This window comes from Podarcis pityusensis (assembly GCF_964106645.2).
Source record: "Podarcis pityusensis genome assembly, chromosome: 3".
In the NCBI taxonomy this organism is placed as follows: domain Eukaryota; kingdom Metazoa; phylum Chordata; class Lepidosauria; order Squamata; family Lacertidae; genus Podarcis; species Podarcis pityusensis.
The window spans coordinates 21,403,691-21,418,669 of NC_138026.1; the positions used below are offsets into that span (position 1 = coordinate 21,403,691).

At 42.4% G+C, this 14,979-nt stretch overlaps 1 protein-coding gene across 1 annotated transcript in view; it reads right to left on the minus strand.

The window, feature by feature from the left end:
* MCPH1 (microcephalin 1) overlaps positions 1–14,194 on the minus strand; it is a 116,107-nt gene extending 101,913 nt beyond the window's left edge. The window contains exons 1-8 of the mRNA XM_080998280.1: positions 14,059–14,194; positions 12,269–12,360; positions 11,854–11,972; positions 7,314–7,398; positions 6,467–6,581; positions 2,061–2,201; positions 1,205–1,300; positions 5–641 (exon numbers count right to left, since the gene is read on the minus strand). Coding sequence (XP_080854406.1) covers positions 5–641; positions 1,205–1,300; positions 2,061–2,201; positions 6,467–6,581; positions 7,314–7,398; positions 11,854–11,972; positions 12,269–12,360; positions 14,059–14,107 — 1,334 coding nt within the window. The 5' untranslated portion in view covers positions 14,108–14,194. The remainder of the gene's footprint in view (positions 1–4; positions 642–1,204; positions 1,301–2,060; positions 2,202–6,466; positions 6,582–7,313; positions 7,399–11,853; positions 11,973–12,268; positions 12,361–14,058) is intronic.
* Positions 14,195–14,979: the final 785 nt, after the last annotated feature.

The window sequence follows — 14,979 nt, forward strand, 5'->3', positions numbered from 1 at the left end:
ATGCTTATTACCGTTAGAAGGTGAAAAATAATCTTCAAAAGAAGTATCTTGGTCTTTAGCACACTTAACGGGTGTGAGCACTGATTTCAAGAAGTCATTCTGAGAATCACTCTCACGTATTACAGAGGTATTCAATCCAATACTTGATCTCCTCCTTGGTTTCCTTGGCTTTCTGCCAGTGGAAGAACATTCAGTTGTTACCAGAGAAAGACTTTGATTAACTGAAGGTAGCTCACTTTCTGAATTTATGTGATAGTTGCTGCTACTTTCAGCAAATTCCAAGTGGTCCAGTTTTTCTGAAGACAGTCTGTAGTCATTGTTTGTCTGGAAAAGGTGACTTCCAGTCTTAGCTGTAAAGCAATCCTTCATTTCACTGTGTTTCTCTGCAGAGGACATTTCAGCTTTCGCCATTGTGGGAAGCAAGCCATCTTCCAAGCAAAACGTATTTCTTAAATGTTCGCCACTAGATTCTTTCGGAGTTGTGTGTTTGGAGTCACCTGCGTAAACTGGAGAACTGCCTAGCACTTCTCTGGCACCTTCAGCTTCAGGCACACATTTGCTAGATTCCTTTTCCAGCTTCTTGCTTTTAGAATTTCCCAACAAGTTAGTGAAACCTGAGTTTAAATGGTCACTGCTCTCTCCTACAATTAGAAAGCAATTAACATTGCCTTAAAAGCAGAAAACAACCAGCATCTTAAAGACAATTCAAAGAAATCAGCACAACACTATTCAGTTATTTTTGAAAGAGGCTTTAATCTCCATTGGCTTCAGCTGATGGTTGGGTGGGCAAGGTTTGGTGAATATGGCATTGCGAGCATAATTGCACCCTCTGGCAACAAGTAACTTGTGCCTGATACTTTGTATCAGTGAAGCTTTGAACAAGGCAAGAGACTTAAAAAGTCATACTTTTATGCTTACAATTAGAAATACTAGAGCATCAAGTATTCTCATAACTGAAAAAAGTCTATTTCAACAGCTCTCTTCAGTAAAACTTCCCATGCAGTCCTTAACCTTTGTATGACTACAGCATCATACACACCATGTCCACTGATGCAAGCCTGGAAAGAGGCCACATAGCCAATTTAATCTCGTATGCATTGTTAAAACATCTTATTTACAATATACTATCTAACATGAGACAATATTTTATATTTATGTTTTAATTTTTACACATGAATACTAGAAGTCCCCCCCCTCCTTTTACCTGATGACAATGCGCAAGCTGAGCTGGTAGAAACAAGAATTGATTCACACATTGCTGGATTAGAACTAGAGTCAGATCCCTGAGACATCTGTGAAGCTAAAAGTGCAAATAATTAGCTAAATAATTCATAGATTCAATTTTTGTATTTCAATACATGTTAAGGTACAGAACAAATAGATTTATTAAATACTAATGTGTTAATACAAACACCATACTACTATATAGTACTATATTTACAAGCCTTTTAGAAATTCAAATTAGTTTTAAATATTTTAGATGTGTTAAGTGTTCAGTATTTAATAGTCATAAAGCTACTGAAAGACTTGTCTGTCTTCAATGAAGGATTGTTAACAGCTTAGAGGAGTTCTTAAATCTAGATCTGACAGGCAGAATATTCCCCACACTTCTACTGGCTTCTGCTTTTTGATATTGCAGAGAAGGAGAAAACATGAAAAGAAAAAAGTCTGTTTATGATTAAAATAAATATAAATGTGCTAGTTTAGAACAAAAAAGTAACATGTTCTTGGGTCTAGGAAAACTTTCACATCCCATCACAACACTTACTGTAAAGCTTAATGCAATTTTTCTCATACTTATTTATATTAAGAGCAAAGTAAACAAGGCTTCAATATGTATGGGTTTAGAGAACATACACATGAATAAGCTGCAAAACTTAAGACATCAAACTCAGGTGTTTTACACAAAATAACAAAATATATCAGTATGTTTCCAGCACTATAGTCTGGTTCAGGGGCAAAATACTGGCAAAATGGTGACAATGCCCAGAAAACATCAGCAGTAAAAAAGTAAAATAATTTTTGCCCTTTCACAAATCACAAGAAACATAGAATCATACCAGTAGGGGAAAGATTTTCTCTTTTCTCCTTCATTTCTTTTATTCTTTTCTCCATTGCTCTGCACTGATACTTTATTTTACTTGCTGGGCTGTAGACTAATGAACCATCATCTTTAAATAACAAAACCGGTGCATCTGTTTCTAAAAGGCAAATTATAAGGCGGATTCAATATTCAATGGCAATATTCAACGTAACATTTTGAAAAGCTAATTTTATACAATTTTATAGCTACAGGTTTTGAGCAAGTTTCCAAAAACTTTCCAAACGTATCTAAACAAGTGGGAAACACAACTAGAATGCTGCAGTGTATCTTCACCTCCTCACAGTATCACTCTGGTTCATGGTTCTAGCCAATCAGCTATAGCCTCCCATAGGACACAACATTCATCCAATTCAATATTTAATTCAGTTTATTGTGGCCAAGAGATTAAACTTGAAACATGACAGATTCAGTCAGTCGATAAAAGAACCAAACACATGCAATACAACAGAGGCAGTCAATGTGGTGTTGTCTGCAAGTTATTGGACTCCGATTCCTACAATCCCTCACTATTGGCCATGCTGGCTGAAACTGATGGAGTCCAAGAACGTAGGGAGGTGTTCACATTAGCTACTACTGCATTACAACAGGCTTCCTCAAAATTGGCCCTCCAGATGTTTTGAGACTACAATTCCCATCATTTCAGCAAGGCATTTGACAAGGTGCCCCATGATATTCTTGTAAAGAAGCTGGTAAAATGCGGTCTTGACTATGCTACCACTCAGTGGATTTGTAACTGGCTGACTGACCAAACCCAAAGGGTGCTCATCAATGGTTCCTCTTCATCCTGGAGAAGAGTGACTAGTGGGGTGCCACAGGGTTCTGTCTTGGGCCCGGTCTTATTCAACATCTTTATCAACGACTTGGATGATGGACTCAAGGGCATCCTGATCAAATTTGCAGATGACACCAAACTGGGAGGGGTGGCTAACACCCCAGAGGACAGGATCACACTTCAAAACGACCTTGACAGATTAGAGAACTGGGCAAAAACAAACAAGATGAATTTTAACAGGCAGAAATGTAAAGTATTGCACTTGGGCAAAAAAAATGAGAGGCACAAATACAAGATGGGTGACACCTGGCTTGAGAGCAGTACATGTGAAAAGGATCTAGGAGTCTTGGTTGACCACAAACTTGACATGAGCCAACAGTGTGACGCGGCAGCTAAAAAAGCCAATGCAATTTTGGGCTGCATCAATAGGAGTATAGCATCTAGATCAGGGGTCTGCAACCTTTAAGACAAAAAGATCCACTTGGACCCGTTTCCGAAGAAAAAAAAACTGGGAGCCGCAAAACTCGTCATTATAAAAATAACTTTTTTGTCACTTTTTATTATTTCTTTGTTTGACCCCTCAGAATTACTCCTCCTCATAGAAATAAACGTTAAATTAACAAGTTACCTTTTTTTGTGTGTGTGTTCTTCACTCCCCTTCAAAACAGTGACCAGCGTACATGCCCCCTTTCAATGCAGTGACCAGCATACATGCCACTTACAATGTAGCGGGCGGGCGGGAAAGTGACGTCGGGACAGTGCGTGACTAACGCACGCACTGCCCCCATGCGACGTCACAGCCAGTACAGCGCCCGCCACAGTGGGGAGTGTCGGGGCGCACAATGCGCCTCCTTCCCTCGCTAGTATCCGCCCCGGAGCCGCGGCAAAGGTGTAAAAGAGCCACATGCGGCTCCGGAGCCGCGGGTTGCTGACCTCTGATCTAGATCAAGGGAAGTAATAGTGCCACTGTATTCTGCTTTGGTCAGACCTCACCTGGAGTACTGTTTCCAGTTCTGGGCACCACAGTTCAAGAAGGACACTGACAAACTGGAACGTGTCCAGAGGAGGGCAACCAAAATGGTCAAAGGCCTGGAAACGATGCCTTATGAGGAACGGCTAAGGGAGCTGGGCATGTTTAGCCTGGAGAAGAGGAGGTTAAGGGGTGATATGATAGCCATGTTCAAATATATAAAAGGATGTCACATAGAGGAGGGAGAAAGGTTGTTTTCTGCTGCTCCAGAGAAGCGGACATGGAGCAATGGATCCAAACTACAAGAAAGAAGATTCCACCTAAACATTAGGAAGAACTTCCTGACAGTAAGAGCTGTTCGACAGTGGAATTTGCTGCCAAGGAGTGTGGTGGAGTCTCCTTCTTTGGAGGTCTTTAAGCAGAGGCTTGACAACCATATGTCAGGAGTGCTCTGATGGTGTTTCCTGCTTGGTTGGACTCGATGGCCCTTGTGGTCTCTTCCAACTCTATGATTCTATGATTCATCCCTGACCACTGGTCCTGCTAGCTAGGGATGATGGGAGTTGTAGGCCAAAAACACCTGGGGGGCCGAGTTTGAGGAAGCCTGCACTACAATATAGGGATATGAGGTGGGATAAGCAACACATGCTAACCCAACAATGGAAATTAAGATCAGGCTGGTATTTCACCAGCTATTTCCTGGTCCTATCTACTTCTGCCAATACTTTTGTCACTGCTAAAGAAACTACAGTGGTACCTCGGGTTAAGTACTTAATTCGTTCCGGAGGTCCGTACTTAACCTGAAACTGTTCTTAACCTGAAGCACCACTTTAGCTAATGGGGCCTCCTGCTGCTGCTGCGCTGCCGGAGCACGATTTCTGTTCTCATCCTGAAGCAAAGTTCTTAACCTGAAGCACTTTTTCTGGGTTAGCGGAGTCTGTAACCTGAAGCGTATGTAACCCGAGGTACCACTGTATGGGAATTTTATCTGCTAATAAATATTTTACTTAAAACCTACTGATCAACCAGGCAGAGCCCAAAAGGGGGTGGGGGAAAGGGAGAAATGCACATGGAAAGTAGGTGCTGGATGCAGATTTCCCTATTATGTGTAGCTAACTTTGGCATTTGTGCTGCAACTAATCCATGCAAGGAAAACTATTTCTATATATAGATTGCTGCTGCTAGATGAAGGCCTACACCAGACTTTTTAAAAAGGCACTAATTCTGGAGAAACCTTAACACAAAACATTATTCCGCATGTAAGTTATCTGATTTATAATATCCTATAGAATTCCACAGTATGGAAAGGCTGAGTGTCTAACATGGGTAGTGGTGAGGAAGGTTGGCTATCTGGGTCTCATTACCCTTGTAGAAAAACTTTGGAGTGTCTGTCAAAAACTGCTCCCTTTCTTGCTCAGAGTTGGTTCTGAATGTGGGTGAAGCACATATACTTTACTGTAGCTTACTGATTCCAGGAAATAATAGTAATAATAGTAATAATTTATTTCCACCCCTCCCATCTGGTTAGGTTTCCCCAGCCACTCTTGGAGGCTCCCAACAGAATATTAAAAACACAAAAAACATCAAACATAAAAACTTCCCTTAACAGGGCTGCCTTTAGATGTCTTCTAAGTCAGATAGTCAGATAGTTGTTTATTTCCTTGACATCTGATGGGAGGACGTTCCACAGGGCAGGCACCACTACTAAAAAGGCCCTCTGCCTTGTTCCCTGTAACCTCACTTCTCGCAGGGAGAGAACCACCAGAAGGCCTTCAGATATGGACCTCAGTGTCTGGGCTAAACAACGGGGTTGGAGACGCTCCTTCAGTTATACTGGGCTGAGGCCGTTTAGGGCTTTAAAGGTCAGCACCAAGACTTTGAATTGTGCTCGGAAACGTACTGGGAGTTAATGTACGTCTTTCAGGACCGGCGTTATATGTTCTCGGCAGCCACTCCCAGTCATCAGTCTACCTGCCATATTCTGGATTAGTTGTAGTTTCTGGATCACCTTCAAAGGTAGCCCCACGTAGAGCGCATTGCAGTAGTCCAAGCAGAAGATAACAAGAGCATGCACCACTCTGGCGAGACAGTCTGTGGGCAGGTAGGGTCTCAGCCTGTGTACCAGATGGAGTTGGTAGACAGCTGCCCTGGACACAGAAATATATCCAGCCAAAGAGAGGAGTGCAGAGGAGGCTGGCCCAGAACAGAGACTAGAACTATGTATGACAGCTGAACACGCCTGAGTTTCTCCTTTCTAACCAGAGACTGCAGAGTGGGAAATCAAAGGATTCAGAGCACATTGACCCCAAACTGGCCATTGGGGAGGATTTGAGAAAGTTATAGAGAAACAAGTTTGTGGAAAATTTAGTTGCTCCTGTTCCTCTTTCCTCCACAAATGATCAATTAGTAGGGAAAGACAAGAAAGAGGAACAAAATAGTGAAGGAAGACATTTGCCTTTTCCCTTCTCATGGTTTATCTGACCCTACAAATTTCACAGGGGCCTCCACTTCTTGATATTAGTTTCAATTACAATTGAAAAACCATTCCTTAAGACCATCCTCAAGTTTTTGAAAATCCCAGTATTTCTTTTCAGTGCATTAGAACAGGTTTTATACTTGCCCGTTGCTGCTTTTTGTATAGCTAACTCTTTAGTCAGAACATCAATCCTTTTTTGTAGTCTCTTGTCATTTTCCGGAGCTTTTCTAACAACGTCTTTGGGCTGCATGCATTTGTGCTATGAAACAACAACAACAAAATATTTAATCATAAATCTAAGAAATAATACTTCTTTCACATTTCTCACAGGACATGGGAAGATAGAAATACTGTATATAAGGTGTAATATATTTCCACCAAGCCACAGCACAGGCGTCAAAACATTCCTACCCATATCTAGCAGTCTTGTCAGCATGTGTGCACTGGTTTCCTCCTATAAGTACGCAATTTCAAAACTGCAGGAACGCTGCATGAGCAGCTTTTTTATTTTATTTTAAGGAGATACTCTCTTGGAAATCTACATAAAGCCTGCTGAGTAAGATAAACTGAAACACTCCAAAGGGTGGGTTTTGCACATCCCATACTGACCTATAATAATAATAATAATAATAATAATAATAATAATAATAATAAAATAGGCTACAGACATTTTGGCTTCGTATGAGAAGTTGAGTGACCCACCATAAATTTATGGAGGCAAAAGGAAGGTTGAGGGGGGGCAGCTGATAACTGCAATGTTAATAACAAACATTACCAGATAATTTTCTCAGGGTGCAAGGCTAGAATGTTAGTAAACACCACTACCTGAACCGCAGGTCACTTATAGGTAAGTTGGACTTTGGAACACCTGTGCTAAATTTTTAAGCATTCAACCCACTGATAACTTTCAGAGGACCAAAGATTAATTAGGATCAATTTGAAATAAAGATTAAAGCTTACATTCAAGACCATTAGGAAGCTATATACACACCTTTTTAAAAAATTGAGGTAACCCTTCATTAGTGTTTATTGCAGGATACAGTGACTCATCAACATGTGCTCCAGCTTCTCGGCATCTGAGCAAAACAAAACAAAAATGAATTCATATATATCTTTAGTGTAAAATTTGGTTGCAAAGCCACATCTGGCCACAACCCCTAGAGCAGGCATAGGCAAACTCCGGCCCTCCAGATGTTTGGGACTACAATTCCCATCATGCCTAGCTAACAGGACCAGTGGTCAGGGATGATGGGAGTTGTAGTCCCAAACATCTGAAGGGCCGGAGTTTGCATCTGCCTGCCCTAGAGGGTATCTTGCTCAAAAGGGTAGGGCTCGAACCTCAGAAGGTGATGGATTCTCCTTTACTGGAGTTTTCTAAATAGAGGTTAAGATGCCCATCTGTCAGGGATTATTTAGCTGTGATTCCTGCATTGAACTAGATGACCCTTTGGATCTCTTCCAACTCTACAATTCTATAGTCTACTTCTCATCTGTTCCTTCCATCATATCTAAAATCTCTTAGAGTTGTATTTTTTTTCTAGAAAGCTCAGATCACCCATATGAACCACTCGCTTGCTTGTAAAAGGGATGTTTAATATGCTACAATTTCTATTTATATTCATTAGAATGAAGATAGAGCACAAAGCTGTAAATAAACTAGTAATTTAGGCAATGGATAGGAAGGACAGGGGTCACATTCCTTAGTTTTGCTGGCACCCAGAGTTCAAGACAAAGCCCTTCTGGCAAGGCTTAAATGTCAGTCACTCTGTTTTATGTTCAAAGTGAGCATCCTTGGTCTCTCCTACTCTTTTGAAACCACAAGCACTGGAATTTCAATGAGAGAACATACACTATTTCTAATACTTACACTTTTATCAGTCATTTCTTCAGTCCTGAAAACTCAGGAACATAAAATTGCCCAGCTAACCTCTTGCTAACATGCATGGATGTAGCTTCCCTATCTGTGAGCATGCCAAAAAGTTTCAATCCTTTATGTCATGCCTAATCTAGTCAAACCAACCAAGACAAATTTGAAAATCCACACACAGCAGGCAGTAACAGAAAGCAAAACAAAATATTTGCAATGTGGTCTAACAGATACGTTTCTTCCCAGCCACTATGCCTTTATCTACAGCCTTTCCTAGGAATCCATAGATCTGTTACAGAAGCTTCAGAGATTATGGACTTTTTATATATAAATTACAAGCTATGATCTGTGCAAGTGCAAAAAGCTAATTTTTACATGAAAGTGTTTTCAGTGTAAGCATTTCATTATGGATCAAATGGTCTTGGCAAGTATTTTCTAAGAACACACAGGGTCAATATTTCTCACCCAAAGCAGGTATAAATTTTCAGTATCTAAGAGTTTATGACCTGAATTTTGTGTGATGAATGATGTGAACACTTCACAGAGCATCTGAACTGCCAGTTTTCTAATAATGGGCTTAAACTGTTACTATGTTACACTGCAGCACTATTGTCCAATCTGCACTCCAAAAAATTAGGGTTTTTCTAAAGCCTATTTAGAAAATATTTAGAAAGAACTGTCCTCCATTGCCAAACTGTACTCATCATATGATCACGTTACCAACAAACTCATTTTCCGAATGTCTATTCTTCTTTAGACACTATAGGTGAAACTGCACTAAAGGGGGTGGTGTCAAGATGCCTGGAAAAATTCTAAGCTTTGTATACATACAAGGAATATTTTAGTGGGAGAGATCTCAAAGTAGCTCAATGAAGACAGAACATGTTGAATAACTTCTTTTGGGGAAGATCTTGGCTGGATCTCTGAATACGAGCACTTCAGAACTGTAATGTTTTGTTGTGGGCCCTTCCAGGTTCAAGGCAAAACGTCCTGCCTCTTAAGACAGACCAGCAGCTATCACTGCCACCCCTAGGGCATCAACCTCTTCCTGATTTCGCTGCTGTGGCTTTCCAGTACCATCTGATGTTGGATCTTTCTATAGTGAAATGGCCTTGCAGAATGCCTGTGCTGCTTTACCACAGAAGCAAGTACCGTAATGTTTAGAGTTGAGCAATACTAAACTGTTAGTTTATTATTGTTAAACATTAAGCATCCACAGGAATGCAGCATTGCACTAAGGCTATCATTCCATCACAGCAAGCATTTAGGCTTGCCAGGGGAAACGATACTCCTTCTCCTCCCCTTGCACACTGTGCTGGGAGTTCTCCTGAACCCCCACCCAAGCCAATTTTGGAGGGAGGAGAGGGAAAAGCCCCATTATGAAAGTCAAAGTTCTTGCATAGGACTTCTGCCGACAGGGCTTATTAGTTTAATCCCACCCAGTTTTTGTATTGCTGCAGCAAAACAGAAATGAAAGGGGCTACTGGGAGGGCTGATCCTGAAGGGATCTAAACTGCAGGTTACAGCTGGGTTGTTCTCAAATAACATCAGTTCTCCAAGGCAACAGTGTTTCAATTAACGTTCTAATATTTTCATGTTTCAATTACGTCAGAACCTGTTATGAACTTCCCAGAAAACTTTTGTTGATTAGGTAATCAATAAACTTTATAAATAAACAAGCTCATCCACTGCCCTGGGAGAACTGAGAGCACATCTTCAACTACGCCACAGAACACTCTGCAACAGGGGTGTTCCACAACAAAGAAGTTAACACAGAAAAGTGTTCCCCTTCAGGTAGGAAGTTTGAAAATCCCTGATTTGCAATCTCTTGATATAAAATTCAGATTACAAAACTATGAGATAACAGCAAAAAAAAATTAAGTAGCTGAACAATGCACTTCTAGTGACACCTAGTGATCTTACAGTTGTAAAGCATACACATTATAAATATACCCCAAACATCTGGTATATTTTACTAATGAAGTTGAAAATATATATAGTCATGAAAACATTTGACAGATTGCATTGGTGTGCCACAAAATTAAATTTTAATACTCAGCTGATCTAAGCAAATACTACAGACAGCTAATTTTGACATTCCTTGTTTTTTCTTGTTCTTTTCCGAAAACTCAATACACCTGAAGCATTAATGAAGAATTCTTCATTAATGTCACAGCCAACAAAGCTTTGGCTATCACACACAAATTTTGAAACATAAAAATAATTAAAGCAAGATCAGCTATCAAAGCCAGCAGCCTGCACAGATAAAGAGCAAGCTAACCCACTTAAGAATTGGGTAAATTGAATACACTTGTTTCTAAAACACCAAATAAGAAATCATTATACTTTTCTTTTTTTCCCTCATCCTTTTGACATATCCTGTGCCCATGTCAGGCTTATGTCTCTAAGGATTACAAAAATGAAATCCTTATTTTATGCGCACGCGCACACACAGACACACACACTTGTAGTTTACATTGAATTTCACTGTACCATTTGTCTTCTTCTTAAACATTTTGTTTAAGAAAAAATACTTGATACCTACATATATACTTCTGTCACGGGACGATTCGGCCATCTAGCCCAGTATTGTCTACTACTATGATTGGTAGTAGCTCTCCAAGGTCTTCCCTAGCTGTGGTATCCAAGATGCTGTTAACTGGCAATGCTAAGGATTGAACTTGGGACCTTCTGCAAGTGACACACATGTACTACTTCTGAGCTATGAGTTCTCCCCAATGTGTGCCTCCTTTGAGAGGCTCAGCCTTGGATCTTGCATAATTGTCGCCAGCAGTTGTTGCTTGCCACCATTTTATTCAAATATGCAACTACATACTGCATTTTTTGACACCCACACTGATGCTACTAGCATTCTGCTTTCAGTATTTCCCCCTTCATACCCTGGAGATTGGCCAGTTGCCTCTGAAACAAAAGGTTCATTGTTTGGAGGTGTTCCTGTGCCCGTCTCTGTTACTTGTGCTACAGCAGTCTCAATGGGTAGGGCTGCCTTTTTTCAGCTATAGCTGATATGCCAACTTTGGCTTTTCCAGGACAGGGATTGCCAGGCCATGGTGATTCATGCATTGGTAACCTCAAGACTTGGTTGTATTCAACTAATTTTTACTCAAGGTAGACTGTTGGTGGGCACAAACTACCAGCAGCCCATAACTCCCTTCCTTAAAAGCTCGCACTGGCTGCCAATATATTACTGGGCTAAGTTCAAGGTTAACTGTATTAATTTACAAGGCCATTAACAACTCGGGTCCAGGATACCTTAAAAACCACCTGATTTCTTATATCCCTGCCAGATCACTGAGGTCTTCAAGGGAGTCACTGTTTGTGGTCATCCATGTCTCTAACATATTCCTTGCAGCCACTAGGAGTCACAGCAGTGCGGGCCCAACTCTGAGAAACTCCCTCTCAGCTGAGATCAGGTATACCTTGCAGCCTGCTGAACTTCAGGCACTTGAAGACCTTTCTATTCTGTTGACATTTTAAGTATGTTGTATTACACTTAACTAGGAAATTTATGGTTTTTTTAACCCATGTTTTTTTGTTTGCTTTAAATGCCACATTATATGGCTGAATAACTGTTTTACTGATTGTTCTTCAAATTGCTTTCATCTATGGTGAAAAGCAGTCTACAGATACTGGCAGTACTTACTTTTCAACCCAAAGCACTGATACTAGTTTTATTCCAGCCTTCTGAGCTCTATTCCATGTGGAGGAGAGTCCTTCTTTAAAGATTACGTGAGTCACTTGCTTGTTCAAAGTCTTAGAAACCTATAGAACATAAGAACATAAAGTATCTCCCTGTAAGTTGTACTGAAAAGCAATACATTATGACACACCACTTTACTAGGTAAGCAAATAATGTGCAGCTTTTAAAAATGTGTCAATTATTAACATATTTGATTTAGGCAGAAAAACAAGCTGATTAATTCTAAAGCACTTTGCTATACACCTTGGCCACAGTCCAACACACAGGGTAGTGTGGTTAAATTCATTGATATTCTTAGGTAGCAACAATTGTTACAATGTGTAACCAATTCTGCTTTCTTCAAAAAAGAATAACTTACTTTTGCTCCCATATCAATAAGTTGTTGAGTAAAACTTTTAGAGTAGTTTTCTGTTCTGCTGGATGACCATACTTCAACATAGGCTACAACACCTATAAAGGAATAAAAAAAGAGAAAGATCTAAATAGTTGTTGTTGTTTAGTCGTGTCCGACTCTTCGTGACCCCATGGACCAGAGCACGCCAGGCACTCCTGTCTAAATAGTACGAAATGTTGAATAATCTTTGGATTGCCACTTTTAGGGTGCAGTGTCTCAATTATTTCCATAGAATTACATCAGTTAATTCCTGCTTTACATCATATGCATATAGTTGTTCTTACTCGCTGCCTTGTGGGACATCCTTGAGAGAAGAAAAGACTAAGGAGTAAACCCAACGCAAATCCAGAGGAGTGCCTAAGACGGTTGCATGGCATCTTGTATGCCTCCTTCTGGCAACTGCTACAGCCAAGCTGCCGCCAAATGCATTGCTCTTTCCTTTTAACCACATCAGTGAGGCCAATGGGGGGCCTTGTCATCTGGGCAGCCCAGGACACTGCAATTAGGCCTTTGACTGGTTATATAAGTGCCTTTTAAACTGGGGTGTGTGTGTGTGCATAGTTTGTTACTATGCATTTTTTGGGGGGGGGGGGTTAGCTTGTTGTTCCGATACTGGGCTGTATGGAAATTTAATAAATCACCACCACCACCATTAAGGAAGTATCAACATTGTACAAAAAGGAAGGTATACAGTGGATGCTCGGGTTGCGAACGTGATCCGTGTGGAAGGCACATCCACAACCCGCAGCGCTGTGTCTGCGCACATGCGGGTTGCGATTCGGCGCTTCTGCACATACACAAAACGCGATTTAACACTTGTGTAAATGCTGAAACCCGGAAGTAACCCGTTCCGGTACTTCCGGGATTCAGTGTGTCCGTAACCTGAAAATGCACAACCTGAAGCGTCTGTAACGCGAGGTATGACTGTATTCAGTACTGTTTAAAATGGGAATTTATTATTTTTAAGCCCTTAAGAAACTGGGTAGGGACGCGGGTGGCGCTGTGGGTTAAACCACAGAGCCTAGGACTTGCCGATCAGAAGGTCGGCAGTTCGAATCCCCATGACGGGGTGAGCTCCCGTTGTTCGGTCCCTGCTCCTGCCAACCTAGCAGTTCGAAAGCACCTCAAAGTGCAAGTAGATAAATAGGTACCGCTCCAGCGGGAAGGTAAACGGTGTTTCTGTGCGCTGCTCTAGTTCACCAGAAGCAGCTTAGTCATGCTGGCCAAATGACCCGGAAGCTGTACGCCGGCTCCCTCGGCCAATAAAGTGAGATGAGCGCGGCAACCCCAGAGTCGGTCACAACTGGACCTAATGGTTAGGGGTCCCTTTACCCTTTACCTTTAAGAAACTGGGTACACAGCATGCGGTCTGTTACATTATACAGTCAGCAATGGAAAACGAGCGGGGGGGGGCTGAGCGGAGAGGGGCTCCTGACCTTGATCTGGAGGCTCCCGCCCCCCAAACATTTCTAGTGAGCCCCCAAGGGTTAACTTCACGCACATGCCTTAGGAAGAAGCGGGTGGGCGACCGCGAGGGGGAGAGAAAAGGCTGCAACCCCCGCGCGTCTGCCTCCTTCGTAGGCCCAGCTTTCGCCCCAAGCTGGAAAAAGTATTCTGCCTGAGGGCGCCCCCCCCCTCCCCGTCGCCAGTCCAAGCCGACAAAAAGCCCCGCACACGTGGGGAAAGCGCTCCAGAGGCTCCCCCATCCCCACTGGGAGGCCTGACAAGAGGCCGCCTCTCCGCTGGGCCGCTACCTGTCAAGACAGGCCGGGCACAACGCGGCGGGACGTCGGTGAGCTCCATGAGGAAGGGAGCAACGGTGCCGTTCAAAAGAAACCGCCGTCGGCTGAAGGGGCATGCGCACTGAGCATGCCTTTCTCTCGTCCCTCTTTTCCGGTTCCCTCCCTCCCACTCTCTCTTCCGGTCCCGCTCTTGCTTCACGAAAACCATAGAGAAAAGTGGGCGTGGGGTTTCCCTCGATGAGCGTCATAAAGTACGGGGAAAGTTCTAAAGCGGGGTATCGTCCCCTCCCCTGCCCCGCTCCCCGCCTTCTTCCTGCTACTGTCGTTCAGGGAGCTGAAAAGCAATAGAAGTCAGGGAGCTCTTACAAAAGCTTAGGTCACGTTTTGGAGACGTTCCCACCATGGGTGGTGTATTGCGTTTGTTTTGGGGGTTGCTTTTGCTTTCTTTTCTCCCCGGTTTTGAGCTGCAGGAAAAGCCAGACGTTTGACTGCGGTCAATGATGTGTGTGTGTGTGTGTTCGTTTGTTTTAATAGGCAGCGCCGGATTTACGTATAAGCTAAACAAGCTACAGTAATAGCTTAGGGCACCACTCTCTTGGGCAAACGCCAGCTCCCTCGTCCTGAAAGCGAGATGAGCACCACAACCCCAGAGTTGCCTTCGACTGGACTTAACTGTCCAGGGGTCCTTTACCTTTAGTGAGCTAGAAGCAGGTGGCAGGTGGAAATCTGTGCTGGAATCCAAGGCTATGGTTGTCAGACCTTGTGGTGTTGACTCTGAGCCCCTCCATCGTAGGCTCAGATTGTGTGTGTGTGTGTGTGTGTGTGTGTGTGAATAAGCCATATATCCTACAGACAGCAGTCTCCACTGTCCCTCATTCTGAGGAAAACAAACCCTGGGTTAAGTGCCTGGAATCCCCGGAGCTCTCAAACCTG